Source organism: Rhincodon typus, chromosome 9, assembly GCF_021869965.1.
Source record: "Rhincodon typus isolate 14 chromosome 9, sRhiTyp1.1, whole genome shotgun sequence".
NCBI lineage: Eukaryota > Metazoa > Chordata > Chondrichthyes > Orectolobiformes > Rhincodontidae > Rhincodon > Rhincodon typus.
In genome coordinates this window covers 67332501-67349126 of record NC_063340.1, presented here as the reverse complement: position 1 = coordinate 67349126, position 16626 = coordinate 67332501, and the positions used below count along the sequence as shown (strand labels likewise).

The 16626-nt window shown below is 38.5% G+C and overlaps 1 protein-coding gene across 1 annotated transcript in view; it reads left to right on the top strand.

Moving 5' to 3' along the window:
• abcg8 (ATP-binding cassette, sub-family G (WHITE), member 8) overlaps window positions 1–4679 on the top strand; it is a 40999-nt gene extending 36320 nt beyond the window's left edge. The window contains exons 12-13 of the mRNA XM_020534669.2: window positions 2677–2804; window positions 4542–4679. Of these exons, the coding sequence (XP_020390258.1) occupies window positions 2677–2804; window positions 4542–4679 (266 nt within the window). The remainder of the gene's footprint in view (window positions 1–2676; window positions 2805–4541) is intronic.
• The last annotated feature ends 11947 nt before the right edge of the window (window positions 4680–16626 follow it).

Sequence of the window (16626 nt, the reverse complement as noted above, 5' to 3'; positions counted from 1 at the left end):
AATAAGTTTTAAGTGAGATCCTTCATCGACACGTTTTTGTTCTGATGCTGAGTTGTGCAATTTCTATTTTAAATTCCCAGCTTTTTCCTATTCAGATATAAATATCTTCTTGTTCTATATCGGCATCACTTAATTTATTAAGATAGATGTCACAGAAGTTTTGTATTTAGTGTTCTATTGAGTCTCTCTCAACTCAAGTATTGACATTTTTTTACATTAGTCTACAGAATGATGAGGATGGCACCAGATCAAATTGGGTTCAGCATAACAAACAAGCTGTATTCCATGAGTCCTAATCTTAAGAATAATTGAATACTCATAATAGTGTTACACAGCACTGAGTGACTTTCCTTATTTTCTACAATTTTGACAGATACTGCAAGGTGACTATTGTGAAAATAAAATTCATGTTAATGCTGTGGGTTTTTCTCTGCTGAAGGGAAAGTGATTACTTCAGAGTAACAGAAAATGTTTTATCCCAGGAATAAACTGCATGTTATAACATGATAAATTTGCAGCAATTATATTACGATAATAAATCTGTCAAACAAGGTATCATTAGACATCAGCTATACACTTGATAGCATGGATATTAATTCAATGCATTGATATTTAGCGTGTTGTCTGCTGGCCATGGCCAGAGAAATAAATAAATACTAAATTACACCATCTTCATGTATGCCATGCAATATAAGTAATGAAAGTGGCTTCATGACACTATAATACAGTCCAAACCTTGAAATCTTTCAGATTACTGATGTGGATTATTTTCAAGTGACAATCAATCAGATTTATATACAATGCCCTACATAAGAGGTGCTAATGGTAGAGGACAAGAAGACAGCTAATGTTGTTCGTATATAATGAAAGGGAAATTGAACAAAGCCTCAAAATTATAGATCTGTCAGCGTAACATTTCTGAAAGAAAAGATCCTGGAATCTATTATGTGATAGATGAGTATCTAGAGATAGAAACTACAATAAAAATTAGCACAGTTTCTGAAAAGCTAAATAATATGTAACTAACCTCAAAAATTTTTTGAACAGAAAGAGAATACAAGGGTACTGCAATAGATGCCAAGTACTTGGATTTTCAAAAAGTCTTTCAGAAGGTATCTCATGACTTGCTCATGACAAAAGTTAAGGCATGTCCAGTCTGGGGACAAATAGCTGAATAGAAAGCAAATGGACTGAAAATAAATGTAGGGAGTATGAATAAATGGAAGTTATTCAGGTTGGAGGAAGGTAGAAAGTGATGTTATACAGTTATTTATCACTTTTATTTAATAATTTAGACTTTAGAATAATTAATTTAATGACATTTTACAGATGGGGCTACAATTAACAGAAGGGGAAAATACATAAGCTATTGGAAAACTTGCAGACTGGGCAGTTAAGTAGCCTAGTTATTTTTTAACAAATGAAAATGTGGAGTAGGACATTGGCAAAATCACCTACAGCTTAGAAAATAAGAAAGTGAATGGTAGAGAAGAGAAAGGGATTGCAGGATACAGGTAAACAAAAGAGCATTGCAGGCTAGCAAAGCAATTAAAATTGTTAACAAAGCATTGAAATTTATTTGCAGGGCTATAGAATTCACAAGTAGAGAAGTTACATTAAACTTGCATTGGATCCTGGTCAGGCCCCACATGGAGTACTGGGCACTGTTTTAGTTACCTACTATTAAAAGGCTGCAGAAGCACTGACGAAAGTATAAAAAGTGATTAGACATATGGTACCTTAATTTAGATATTTGGGAAAGGTTTGTGCTTTCACTTTTGGAAAAGAGAAGACTTAGATGGGGCTTGATAGTAATTTTTAAAGTGATGAACAAGTTGATATGGGAGAGAATGTTTCCACTTTTGGGAAAATCCAATACAAGGGATTATGAATGCAACATATTTACTAATAAATCCAAGGTGGAAAAAGTCTTGGTTGACAGTTTCAATTGCCTGGGCATGTCCTTCCTCCTTCAGGATGCACTGGAATTTTCAAAGTGAGGTTTTTGGGTGGGTTTGAAGCTGTGAACACACCTCTAGTGTTAAACTCATTGGAATGGAGACAACCAAGGGGTTTTTTTTTCAAATTGCAAACCACTGAAACCCACCAGTATGGTGCATGTTAATACATAGCTGTTAGACTCAATGTTGGGAATACAAAGGTAATTTGTTTGATGAAACCATTACCATTAGGGGTTTTGTATGAGATTGGGTGTAGTACTTTCAGTCGGACAGTTAATAACTGCTCTGCACATTGAGGCTGCTGACTTCTGTCTTCTGCGAGGAAGCAGCAGACTCGAGAATACAGCTTCCATATACCTGTAACAATCCTGATTTACAGGCAACTCCCACCTCTTCAATTCTTTTATTTACTTAACCTGTTGAGACACGTTTATTGACACTTTCATGGCAGGAGGCACTTGAACCTGGACATCTGGACTTAGTGACATTACGACTGCACCACAATATCTCCTAGAACTGACTAACGCTGTCCTTAATTAGGTCCTAAACATGCATCCAGCCCAACTAGACTATTTATATTTGAAGACAGAGAAGTGGCACAGGGTCATGAGTGAGAAATTAACCCATCATTGTGTTCCCAACCTAGACTGAGGGGAGGAAAGGAGAAAAGGATTGAATTTGAGAATTAACTTCATGTTTTTGCATTTACTCACAGTTGCCTCCTGGTTTTCCAAGATCTCCTTCCTCCGTTGGGGTTTTGAAGGTCTGGTACAAGTTCAGTTCACAGGACATCTGTACTCGTTTACGATAGGGAATATCACCATTCCAGTGAAAGGCACAGATGTAAGTAGGAGCTATGCTGAACTTGTGTTGAAACAATCAAAATTGTTGCTAATTAGAAAACAGAATTTCCATATTAGAAATTTTTTTAGCATTTGCATTTGACTAGGTATCATTTAAAAATATTTGTGGCAGAGACCATTGCATGTAGAACTAAAAGGAATATGTTTGCAAGGATAGACAGTTTGGAGCAGAAAAGAGAAAGGATACAGGTGAAAGGAACTTTCTTACATTAAAAGGTTCTGGTGAGCTGGAGATTGAATTAACGTTGCTCATCTCCATAAATCATTTGGCAATATAATTAAGGGAATGACATCAATCTGTTTGATACAAAACCAAGTTGGCAAGGGAATATACTGCGGGAAGAGATGGATGTTTAGGTGGTACTTACAAATTAATGTAGAAACTAAACGAGTATACTTTGAAAGTAAGAATAACAGGAGAAAATAAATATACACAGATTTTAAACCAAGCACAAAGATCTTGGAGTTCAAATATATTAATTATTAACACAAGGTCATGTGAGTGAAGTCATGTAATAGTTTACAAACTGCACTTTCATTACAATATTCATCCTTAACATTTATAATGGAAACAGCCTGAGTAAACTTGCAAAATCATTGTGCCGCTCAACTACTCTGCCTGTATTGGAGAGACATGTCAGATTTTCAACTAGTATTGCCCTACAATGCAGATCTATACTTTGTGAGTATCCTGCAAGTGTATCAGAGAGGTGCCCTGACTGTCATGAAGGAACAGTAATGGGAGATTGTGAAATGCAGGATATGACCTGTCTGTTGCCCACCTGCGCAGTCTTCAGCTGTCTCCTGTTTAATGGGAGAGGTGGAAGCATGGGGCAGTTCGCTCTTGGACTTATCCAGACCCTTAAGTGGCCGATGAATGGCCATCCTTGTGCTTACCATTGAGAGAATGGCCACCATTGATGAATGGTCATACCAAGCTGGTAGCCAAGCAGCTTCAACGGCACTGGGTAGTGTCAGGCAAGAGGAGGGTTGTTCCTTTGTGGCTCCCATGTATCAATTGAAGACACCCCAATCCCCAAGGGTGTAAAATTGCTTGGCAAATATGGATTTCAAAAGAAACTACAGAGAGGTATGAACACAGCCCAGTCCATCACACAAACCAGCCTCCCATCCATTGACTTCATTAATACTTCCCGCTGCACCCAGAAAGCAACCAACATAATCAAAGATGCCTCCCACTCCCCTTATACTTTCTTTCACCCTCTTCCGTCAGGCAGAAGATATAAAAGTTTGACTACACTTAAGAATAGCTTCTTCCCCATTGTTATCAGGCTAATGAATGGAGCTCTTAAATGTTAATGATGATCTCTCTCTGCTATGATATTGTACCCTGATGCACTTGTATTGTATGATCTGCCTATAAAGCATGTAAAACACTTTTCATGATACCTTGGTACATGTAACAATAATAAATCAAATCAAAAGATTAGTGAGAAAAATATTGTTTGTTAGCGTTTAACAGAAGGAACAGTTTACTGAAATTAAAGTGCTACATGGAATAAAATTGTTCTAATCCAGCTCAGAGTTCAACTTTATCATATCATCAATCCAAATAGATTAAAAATGACCAAAGCTAAGTGCCTACCAAATGTTTGTATGGTTTTATTATTTTGATGGTATCTCTCTATATGTTAAGTGCAAAATTTAAACATGATCCAATGACAGCTCGTAACTTCTATTTTTATATATTTTCTAGATAATTGAATCTATGGACATGGATTCAGAACCACTCTACATGTGTTATGCCATCTTGATAGCTATTTGTTTTGGATTCCTGGTCCTCTATTATGTGTCTTTAAGGTTTGTCAAACAGAAATCAAATCAGGATTGGTAAAATACAATTACTGCAGCTATTTCAGACTCTATGTACACAAAGGAAAGCTATTTCAAATAATTCCAAGACTACTTATTTCCTTCACCCAGACAGTTGAGGCTGGATAATGCTTTGAGATGGTATACATTACTACTTCTAGCATTATCCATAATAGTGTAATAACGAGCTGGTGATCAAATGAAACAAGTTTTTTGAATTGATACTTCTGAATATCGCAGGAATTGACAGCCTTCAGACCTCTTAACTGAATGGCTATATCTAATGTATATGTTTAGGTATTTTAATTATTTCAAAAATACACCTTGTTCATAAAAAAAAATCTACGTGTATATACACAGTCAGAGAGTTTGATTCTGTACAGTAGCAAATCAAGGAAACAAAAACATTGGCATTTGACTGTATCCAACAAACAAAAAGACATCTCTTACACATACAAGACTATGTTTACATGCATTTGAGGCACCGGGAGGGTCCGCGGACCAAACGGACCTCCATTTACCTTCAGCAGGAAGACGTCAGCCAGTGGTCTTTCCCCACTGCACCTTGGCAGCAGCTTCCCCAAGCTTTGGTCTATCTCTCAGCACGTAGTCCTGGCTCTTGGAATGTGCCAGTTTGAATGTTCATTCGGGGTTGACTCCTTGTTCTGGAAGACCAACAAACCAAAGAGTGTCTTTCACCAAGTTGATGGTCCTCCAGGCATAGTCGATGTTTGTCTTGGTGTGTGTCCTGGGAAACAGGCCGTAGAGCACAGCCCTGCATTACGGAGCTGCTCTGGAAGAAGCTCGACAAAAACCTCTGCAACTTTCTCTATACTTCCTTTGCAAAGGCACATTCGAGAAGATGTGTGACAGTCTCTATCCTCCACCCCACACCCCTACCCTTGGCCCACAGCTTTTTGTTTTCAAAAGTTTACTTTATTCATAAAAAAACTTTGTATATATACACAGTCACAAACACGGTTTGGTTCTGTACAGTAGCATGTCAAAGAAGCAAACAAACATTGGAGTTTAACACTATCCAAAAAACCAAAGACCTCTCTTTCTAATCCCGCAACACACACACACAGACACATACATATACATACACACACACACACACACACACACACACACACACACACACACACACACACACACAGCTGCCTAGACATTGAACAATGGTAGACTGTTTTATCTCTGATAACATCACAGCCAAGCCTGGTCATTTTTAATATCCACACTATACTTTTCGGTAAATTTAACATCACTTGCTCAACTGTAATCAAATATGACATCGTTTCAGAACTTGAGCCTGGTCATTCAAGATTTGGAATCAGAAAGTTGGAATCCTCTCTCCCAAATGACTGGATACTGGGTCGAGTGACAGACACTCAATGGAGCTCAGATAATGATTATCATAAGGATATCCGAGAGATATGGAGCAAAGGTTACTAAATAGTGTTTAGAGTAAATTGAGTAAATAAAATTCTGCCATTAATTAGTTGAATGTTAGAACAGTCCTGAAGGGTTTAATGGCCTTCTTTCATCCTTTCTTTGGATGGAGTTTCTTGGTCCGCATGGCAAGTTCGACAGTAGGCCCTGTGCACATGAACCGAGCCATCAGGGATGCACACACAAAGATAGTCAACTTGACTGTGAATGGAGCATGTTTGGGTATCAGATGGATTTCTGCAGTTTTGCATTCTCCGCAAAGAAAGCAATTAGAGTTGCTTTTTCTTCTAAAATAATTGTTTGACACCAGACTTATATTATAATAAATATTATAATGCATTTCTTTATTCTGTTAAGTTTGGTATATGATGAAATGTTTAATGTTGATTAAATAAATATTGCCTGATTATGTAAAAGGAACATCACGTTGTATTTAGAATTTAAGTTTGGTATGGAATAAACTTCAAGGCATGTTGATTGCTTTTTACTACAGTTTCCCCAGGATGTTATTAAGATCTTATTGCAAGCAATTCAGTTAAAATATAAAAATTAATTAAAATATTTGTAATTGACAAAAAAAATTGTAATGGACAAATAGGGATATTGATTAGTTGGAAATTGAAACACAATTTATAACATAGAATGGTAGTAGCAAGCACGTGTTCCCTCAACTCTGACCAACAATGTGCTGCCACTTTAAAAATTGAACAGCATAATTTGGGATTGGAACTATGGCAATTTGAACACCAACCATCAATAAGCTCCCTAAAAGAAAAGACTAAATTAATAACATACATGCCCCTTGAGTTAGGTAGGCATTTTGGTAACTGATTGGAGCCTGTTGGAACACACTGCATGATCAGGATTCATCAGTCTGGGAAGAGCTGCCATTTACGGAAGAACCAGCAGATGGCAGCAAAGTATCACCTAATAATCTCTTTGTAGAATCGTACAACTTCAGTAAGTAGTAGACTATTTTGCTGCTGAATATCTTTTGTTTATTTGCAACATAATTTTTTCCAGTAACGAGACACATGACAAAATTAAAATAATTTTGTATCTTCCTCCCAGTTAACCAGCATGCCCACTTCACCATTTAAACGATTTGCAGAAATTTTACGTCAGGGAACTAATGCGTACTTTGTTTCAAAAACGGTGTTCAAAACATCTTTGAGCACCAGGATTGAAATTCATATGAATTGCTTTGTATATATATTGGTCCTTTAAGAGTTGTAATGCTGCTGATAGCAGAGGATATGTGTATCCATTGACTGTCACTCTGAGTTCAGGATAGCTAATTGGCCGTGGCTAAAAAGATGCAGATACTACTTTGTAACATTGCTGTTAAATTTCTCTGAATAGAAATAACTCAGTGAAAAGCTTCAGGATGTAAAAATATTGACTCCACAGTCAAATCTAAAACAAAACTTAAGAAAAACTTTACAATTTCAAAACCAAATGATTTTGAGAGATTCTTTCAGGAGTAGAGTAAGCTATTCAATCCACTGAACCTGCTATGCTTTTTTAGATCATGGCTGAACGTCAACTCCATGCCACTTTTCTGCTTATTCCCTTAATGTCAGCAATCTCCAGAAACCTATTGCTTTTTGTTTTGAACATGCTCAATGATCTAGTACAATCATTTAGTCAAATTACACCTCCATTTTATTGTTGAGAAGGAAAGAACACATTGAAGCATTGGTGCTACACAAGGATTGGAATTATGTGGAAATACTTGAGAAACTTCACTGGGGTGGTGGGGAAACAGACATATATGCCCCAGCTCACTTATTAATTTTTGGACTCATTTTATATCCCTGCTTTCTCCCAGCCCAGCCCAAATCTACACAACTGAACTGTTCCCAATCAGTGGCTGTAAGGATGTTTATTTAAGGTCAAAAACTCCTGCTGTTGGCCATCTTGTGACTAAACAGGCAAATTTTTGGGAAAATGCAGCAGCTTGTCCCATACAATGGTGGGATCCAGAGAGCAAGATGTGCTTCTTTTTCAGCTGATATACTGCTACATCATTAAGGCTGTAGACTGAAATACAAACAGGATGGCACTTGATGGACAACTTGTCACCATTTTGAACAATTTGTAGCAAGCTCCTCAAAGTTCTTCATGTTAATAATGGCAGGCTTCAAGGAGAACTGCCTGTGTAGTGTCTTCTTTTTACTGCCCTGGAATGCAGAACAGAGTTGAGAAAACAGGACCTGGCAAAGGAAATGCTGCTCAGCCAGAGTACGGTGTCCAGTCCATCATTATTCGTTATCTAAGAGTTTTGTCTGAATGCTTGTAGACCTGACTTCAGGAAAGATGCTTGTGTTGTTTAGGGTCCTTCCTATTGAATGTCACTAGCGGTCTTGTGCATCACTGCTACACTCCAGGTCACACTGCAGTACAGAATCATGGTCACAACAACCAAAATGCCTACTCATACTATTTGTGGAGGTCTTTGTTTCAAAGACACGTTACTGTAGTTGATAGAAGGCTGAGCTGGCATACCTGATCCAGTGTTGGATCTGCTCAGCAATGGTGACCTTTTGCGAGGAATGGTAATTACTCAACATTCCAGTGTCTCTCCTTCCATACATGTATAAATATGTAAGTGTAAAATATGTTTTATATATAGTTCTGGAATATTTGACTAACCAGCTATGGGTTGATAGGAGTTTTGTTCGGCAACACTCGAGGACAGATCAAGTCTCTGCAAATTTGAAGAGATTACAACCGACTTGCTAATCTGGTGCAGAGTGGGCAACAACACTGTGGTCATCCACATACTGTAAGTCATATAGGTTTGTGGTGGCCAAATATGTTTTAACCAGAGAGCTCTGTGCTAGGAGCTTTCCATTTAGCCAATATTTAATTCTCACACCAAAAGGCAGTCAATCTTGGATAAGGTCAATGTAACGGAACCTCCATGACACTGGTGATGCTGAAGGAGGGAGTTCGAGCAGTTATTTAAGAATCTCCAGCAACAGATGGTGTTGGTGAAGGAGGGCAGGTGGAGCAGTCAAATGGACCCTTTCTAAGCAAAATGGGCATCTTTTGGGGAGGGAGGCCTCATGGGAAGCAGCAGCAAACAAAAAGGATTCCTCAACCCAATGTAATCCACAGGCTCCTTATTCAACTTTAATTTCCCTTCATATTTACAATGATCTGATTTCAGCAGAATAAAGAATCCCTGCTTCATGATTTTTGGGCCTTCCAATTTCACTGGAAGGTAGGAGGTTAAGAGGCAACCTTGACAGAAGTTTATAAAATAACGAGAGGTATAGATAGAGTTAATGGTAGTTGTCTTTTGCCTAGGATGGGGGAATTTCAAGACTATGGGCACATTTTTAAACCGCTCTCCTCTCACGTTAAAAAAGACATGAGGCAATTTTTTTTTTTTTTTTTTTTTTTAAACAGAGGGTGGTTCACGTGTAGAATGAACTTCCTGAGGAGGTGGTGGATGTGGGTACAATTTAATTGTTTAAAAGAAATTTGAATAAGTACATGAATTGGAAAGGTTTGGAGGGATATGAGCCAGGAGCAGGCAGGTGGAACTAGTTTGGTTTAGCATAAAGTTCGGCTTGGACTGAAGGTTCTGTTTCCATGTTGTATGACTCTGACTCTATATGCTTAAGTTTCTTGTTATGTAAATATTCATTGTCAGGCACATTGTTAATAGTATGAAGGCTTTCAGAAAACCTTTTGCTTGATGCTGATCAGATTTTGATGGCATTGGTTTCAGATCTTGTACTCGAGTTATATCATGAAGTAGATGCATGTAGCAGTTCGACATCCAAGTTTCTGAAGAAAAGCCACAGACACTTGTGATTTACTGAGTGAAAAGCTTAAGTCAGTTTGTTGAATGCGATGAAGAATTTCTGTTGTTGGTTTTGACATTTCTAGGCTTTGTCTCATGATGAAGACCATGTCAGACATTCCCCTGAGAGGTTGAAAGCCCCACTATGTCCCTGGAACAATTCCCTCAGCCTCAGGAAGTAGGTAATTCAGGGCAATGTGAGTCAGAATTTCTCCTATGGGAAATTCCTTGATAATATCCACAGCATGATTCATGATTCATCTGCCTTCTTGAAAATCATTACAAGTCGAGATGATGGGGCAAGTGTTCAAATTTTTCTTTGTCTTCAAATCCTAAGGATGACTTCATGAAGTCATAATGTGAGCAAATGGCCATCAATTTGGAAGACCTTAGGTGGAATACTATCAGGCAGCAGGCACTGTTGTTTTTCATCCATTTTGTTGCTTGCTGCTATTATCGCAATCATTGTGATTCACTCATGGATTCTGCAATACTGGGAAGATAGCCTGGATTCATAGTTATGGAGTTATTGGAAATGTTTATTTTTCCCAGCATTGAAAGATGGAATTGCCATCCTTAAGAAGAGAGAGATAACATTCAGGAAGCAAAAAAGATTTTGTCAATTTGACCTTGGTCTGTCGAATGGCCCCTGGTGGCTTCACAAAAGCCTTGCATGTTGTGACAATCAGTTAATTGTTGGATTTCTCGGGCACTCTTCCCGTGGCTTGATTTATAATCGCCCAGATTTATCTTTGGACATTAGCCTTCGTTGTTGAATGCTGCCTTCTTGACTTGTGACCTTGGATTGATTGGCCAGGCAATGAAGGAGCTGTTTTTGTTCTCGACCTTGCTTTTACAGTGAGACAACGATCTTCTTCATCTTGGAATTTTGTTCCTAGAATACCTTTGTGTTAGTTGGGTGCTCATTACTGGTAGAACAAGTTGATGAACTACCCTACAGGGATCCAACCCCCACATGGATCAAGCGTACAGACATAGTAGAGCAAGATTAGAAAGATCCGTATGTACATGTGGAGTAGCTCATGTCATAGTGAATTCAGATCGCATGGAGCCTGGTATCTGGAAGGCTGCAGAAGCATGTCTTCCCATACCATGCTTTGTAAATAGTTATATTAATAAAGCTAAATAAAGTGATGGGAGACAATATCTTTCTACAGACATCACGTAGGTCTTTAACTCAAACAAAGACATCATTCAGGTGGTGAGTCTTTAGACTAAGATGCCTGTGTGGCTTTGTGTTGGTGGAAGAGTGTGTTTTATAAATGATGTCACCCTGAACATTGGTTTTTCCCATGGTATTTTCCCCAATGAATCTTCTCCAGACAGAGTCACAACCAACCTTTTTCTGAAGAAGGGTCTAGGCCTGAAACGTCAGCCTTCCTGCTCCTCTGATGCTGCTTGGCCTGTTGTGTTCATCCAGCTCTACACCTTGTTATCTTGGAATTAAAGGACTATCTTTTCTTTTGGGATGGTAGAGAGGACTTCATTAAAGTCAGAAACTTGCCTTGATGCTTTATCAAGAGAAATAAGCACTGATGACTGTGGTATAATATTAATGGTGGAGCTGGAGGTGTGGTGTCATGATCCTTTCATTTATGCAACTGAGAACTCTGGCAGTGTATCCAAGATGCTGTTCTGGGTGGCACAGCCAACTGCTAGATTTCAGGGTCACCATGAGGCTTTCCTCTCCAGTAGATGGTGCATCTTTCTGCTTGCTCCTTCAGCTGGCTCTCCTTGGGAAGGTTGGTCTCAGAGAGGGCAATGATATCAATTTGGAGCCCTGACAGTACATGTGATATACGTGAGTGGCAATACAGAAAAATGAACTAAAGATTGCTGGAGTGTTCTAATGTCCCAAACTACAAAATTTGAAGTTTTCCTTCTTTGACCACGAAGTTGATGCCCGTTGTTACGTATGGTTCCCCACACAGGAGTTAGTGGGACAGCCTTATTCTTAGACCACCTTTTCTAGCCTGTTTCCCGTTTGGGTGCGTTGAGGATGGCGAGAAGAGGATTGCTGACTCTCAAATGCTGCTGTCCAAACAAAACCACTGTCCCAAAAGAGATGTCCAATAGCCTTCATGTATCTGTTGCCAAGGTGTAGATTATTTTACTGAGACTCCCAAGGTTGCAGCCTTGTCCCCATCACCAATTTGCCATCAGCACGGCACTTTACAAATGAACCCTGGTTGAAGGTTATGCATGATTCTTGTTTACCCCAAGTGTGGGGACCTTCGGATGCAAATACAATCCACACGACCTTGATGGGTTGGTGGACAGATTTGGGTGGTGTGGGGAGCCTTCTTCTGTCTTCGTGGTCGGTGCTCCACCATTGGTGGTCATCTTGAATCCCACTGTGGCAAGGAGTTCTGAAAACATTGCTGAAAGACTTGTTAGAGTATGCAAGCCTCTCCAGCATGTCAAGGTAGAGATCTACAGAGCGGTTGCCCCTATACCACCTGACTCTTTACAGGCAATTGCTCCTCTTCTATATGGAAATTAAATTGACTTTAGTCAAAGTTAGCTTTAGAACATTAGTGACCATTTACTTCTGCTATGACGCAATGTAAAATGCAGCACGCAGATCTCAACACCTTAAGACTACACTCCATATAACCATTACCTATGCTAGTGTTCAGATGTTTCCTTTTCTTTTTCAGATTTGTAAGAGTGTGGCAATTAGCATTAACAACAGCCCAAAAGAATATTCAGATTCCTGGATCTCTGTTGTTAATACTAAGGAAATAACAGACAAGAGATTTGAGATGATAAAAGCAAGATAAATCACAGACCAAGAAAAGTGATACCTATTTTGAAAGGGGCATTTTCTAACCAGAATAAGTCAGTTTCATTCCAAAGAGAAAGAGGTGACAGTTCTGGTAAATTACTGGTTATACAGCCTCTATTCAAAATGGTAAAATTGGCAAAGATGTAACAATCTGAGAAAACAAGAACTGTGTTAATGGAAAATAGCACCACTCACGAGTATAAACTAATAGCTTTAAACCATTGGAGTTTCTTTTCTCAATGCATCAGATAAAAACACACTGTGCTAATTCTGATTCAATCGGCAAGAGGTACAAGGCTCTGAAAGTGTGCATTACTCATCCAGCATAACAGTAAAAACTTCAAAATAAAATGGCATGAATGGTAACCACTTCTCTGTGGTTCTTTGAGGAATTTCATTATATTTGATGAGAATTCACAGCTATTTATTTAAGAAATGTTAAGGACCATTTGCTCCCCCATCCCTGCAGCACAATGAACTTGTTTTTTGTTATCATTCCATTGCTGAAAGATGTGCCTTTTCACACTTTGAAGTTTCATAATTTAATTGCTACGTGTCCAAGTGAAAAATGTCAGCTTCCAAATTCAGTTCATATGAAAAATGAAATAAAAGATGAAACAAGTTCCCAGAGATACTGGTGAAAAATTACATTTAAAAATACAAAAAGAAAAGCTATTGTATTACAACATGCAGTATTTCTGCTGCCTATTAGCTTCCAGATAATTGTAGGTGAGGAGGAAGGACAAATTATGTAAACAGTGGTCTTTGTATCTGGCTCCTGCCTGATTGAGATGTCATTCTCATTGTTACTTCATGTTAAAGCAGTTTATTTTCAGACCCCTCTTTCAAAAATAGAGAAGAACATCTGGTTAGTGACAGGATTGAAAGTTAGTTAATGAGGGAAGAAATAGTATTGAGTGCAAGGTGGCAGGTCCCATTAAAATGTCAAATCAAAGAATTTGGCTGATCGAGGATGTGCCATATATTTTATTCTTAGGAAGCAACACACACTCAACAACTAACACTTACATTCTGCTGTTGTGGAGAATTAAATCCAAAACTAGCTTGAAGGATGGTTGTGGTAGAGGGTGCTTTTCAGTCTGGGGGCCTGTAATGAGCGGTGTGCTACAAGGATGGATGCTGGGTCCACTGTTTTTTGACATTTATATAAATGATTTGGATGTGAATATAGGAGACATGGTTAGTAAGTTTGCAGATGGCACCAGAATAGGTGATGTAGTGGACAGTGAAGGTTATCTCAGGGTACAACAAGGCTTTGATCAAATGGGCAAATGGGCCGAGGAGTCGCAGGTGGAGTATAATTTAGATAAATGTGAGGTGTTACATTTTGATAAGGCAAACCAGGGCAGGATTTATACAGTTAATGACAGGGCCCTGGGGAGTGTTACCGAACAAAGAGACCTAGGGGTGCAGATGCATAGTTCCTCAAAATTGGAGTCACAGGTAGGGTTGGGAGGGGGCATTTGGCACATGTGCCTTCATTGGTCAGAAATTGAGTTTGGGGGTTGGGAGGTCACGTTTTGACTGTACAGGACATTGGTTAGGCCACTTTTGGAATACTGCATACAATTCTGATCACCCTTCTAGGGAAGAGGTTAAACTTGAGTGCAGACAAGATTTACAAAGATGTTGCTGGACTGGAGGGTTTGCTTTATAGGGAAAGGCTGGTTAGGCTAGGGAATTTTTTCCCCCTAGAGTGGAGGCTGAGGGGTGGACATTATTGAAGTTTATAAAATCATGAGGGGCATAGACAGGGTGAACAGCCAACGGTGTTGCTAGGGTAGGGGAGTCCAAAACTAGAGGGAATAGGTTTAAAGTGATGAGGGAAAGATCTAGAAAAAAGGACTTCAGGGGTAACTTTCATGCATAAGGTGTGCGAGTATGGAACGAGCTGCCAGAGGAAGTGGTGGAGGCAGGTACAACATTTAAAAGGTCATCTGGATGGGGATATGAATAGGAAGGGTTTAGAGGAATATGAGCCAAATGGGACGAGATCAGATTGGAATGTCTGGTTGGCATGGACGAGTTGGACTGGAGGGTGTTTTCATGCTGTATGACTGTGATTCTATGTGGAAAATAATAATTCTTGTATTATCTTCTGGGTCCACTGGGCAGTACAAATTCATGAATTTGTATTAAGTTTTATATCACTTCACTTTTGAGGCAATGATTTTGCCGAAACTTTATGGATTGATAAATTTATTGTATAACTATGGACAGTCTGTAAAAGGAACAAGCTTGGCTTGACCCATGCCAATACCAGTTCATAGTGATCCATTGCCAGATCTTGTTGGACTACATAAAGGACTATAGGGCTTATTTTCTGTACCAAATTTGCCACAATACCAAGATGATCTGAAGAGCGAAGATAGCCTCCAGCCTCCTTCTTCCAAAACCAATCATCTTTAACCCATCTTCCTTTCCTCATTATACTCCCATTAAGTAAAATGAACTCGTACTTTGTCACCAACATTGGTGGCAATTTGTTCTGTTGCTTCCCTCCTTTATCCTTAGTTGGCAAAGCCAAGTCAATCTACACTTCCTTCTAGTTTTCTTGAGTGCATCTCATCCAAAACATCAAACTCCTTATGAAGCTGCATGCAAATCAATATTCTAACTGGTTCCCCTTTTACTGTGTTCCATCCAAACAACCAATATCAAATGAATGTGGCTGTGGTATATTTCATTTCTGCCCTCTTGAACACTCTGGAGACTTTGTGAAACCTGATTTACAAGGCTGTCCATCGTTTTTACCAAGCGAGGCAGCTTAGACGGATATGCCTCTTTGTCCTGTTTTGCTTGCACAAGATCTGAATTTTTAAATGGATGCTGTTTTGTCATTTCAACGTTGCCTAGCTGTCCATTTTATAAAAATAATTTATGCAGGCATTCATGGGTTAAACAAGTAATGAATTAGTTTTACTGCTATAAAATACCCTTGGGGAAAAACATTAAAAATGTACAAATACACCCTATTCTCCACTAATGCCTACAAACTAATTCAAACCTGCATGCAGAAAAACACAACTTATCAAAAGTTAAACTTTGCCAAGTTAAAGAACAAATTTCTAAAAAGTCAATAAAATTTAACACTATATCGCAAGCAATTTCTTCTCTTGAAGTCAGTTTGAGGCAAAGACTGATACATCTCTTTTCTGACTGTAGAATGCCAATGACTTTCAGTAGTCCCCTGTTGGAAGTCCATAGACACACTTTTCTTTCTTAGTAAGGCAGGGGTTCAGGATGCTATATAGAGAGAGCTAGAGACCTGTTGCTCACTCGAGTCAATAACCTGACATAGATGAATGTTAACGTACAAGATTTGTTATCCATCACTCCAATTTCTATTAATTACACACAATGCTTAAAAATGATTGTAGTGTAATGAAGAACAATAACCTACATCATTTGGTTTGATTCAATTGTTTCGTATGCTACTTTTCCCACAACTGAAATACAAAATGTATTTATACAGCACCTTTCACATATTAAAATGATTGAAATCATAACACAAAGGCGGAATTTTTAAAATGTAGTCACTGTTAAAGAAAACGCAGCAGGCAATTAACTCCCAGGGTGTGCAAACAGCAATAAAATTAATGAGCAGGTTATTGGTTTTCATGATGTTTAATCATTAAACATTGGTCAAGACCATCAAGAGAACTCACCTGCTTCTTTGTAGCACTCCCTCAGTACTCCACCAAGTATTATGTAAGATAACATGCTGCAGAATACCACCACTCAACTACAGATGTGACTGTTAATAATTTCAAAATTCTCAGATTTATCAAACAAAAAGTACTATTAATGATTAAAGTGTCCGAATATAAACTATTTCAAAGAAAAGAACAGAAAGCACAAGAGAAAAGG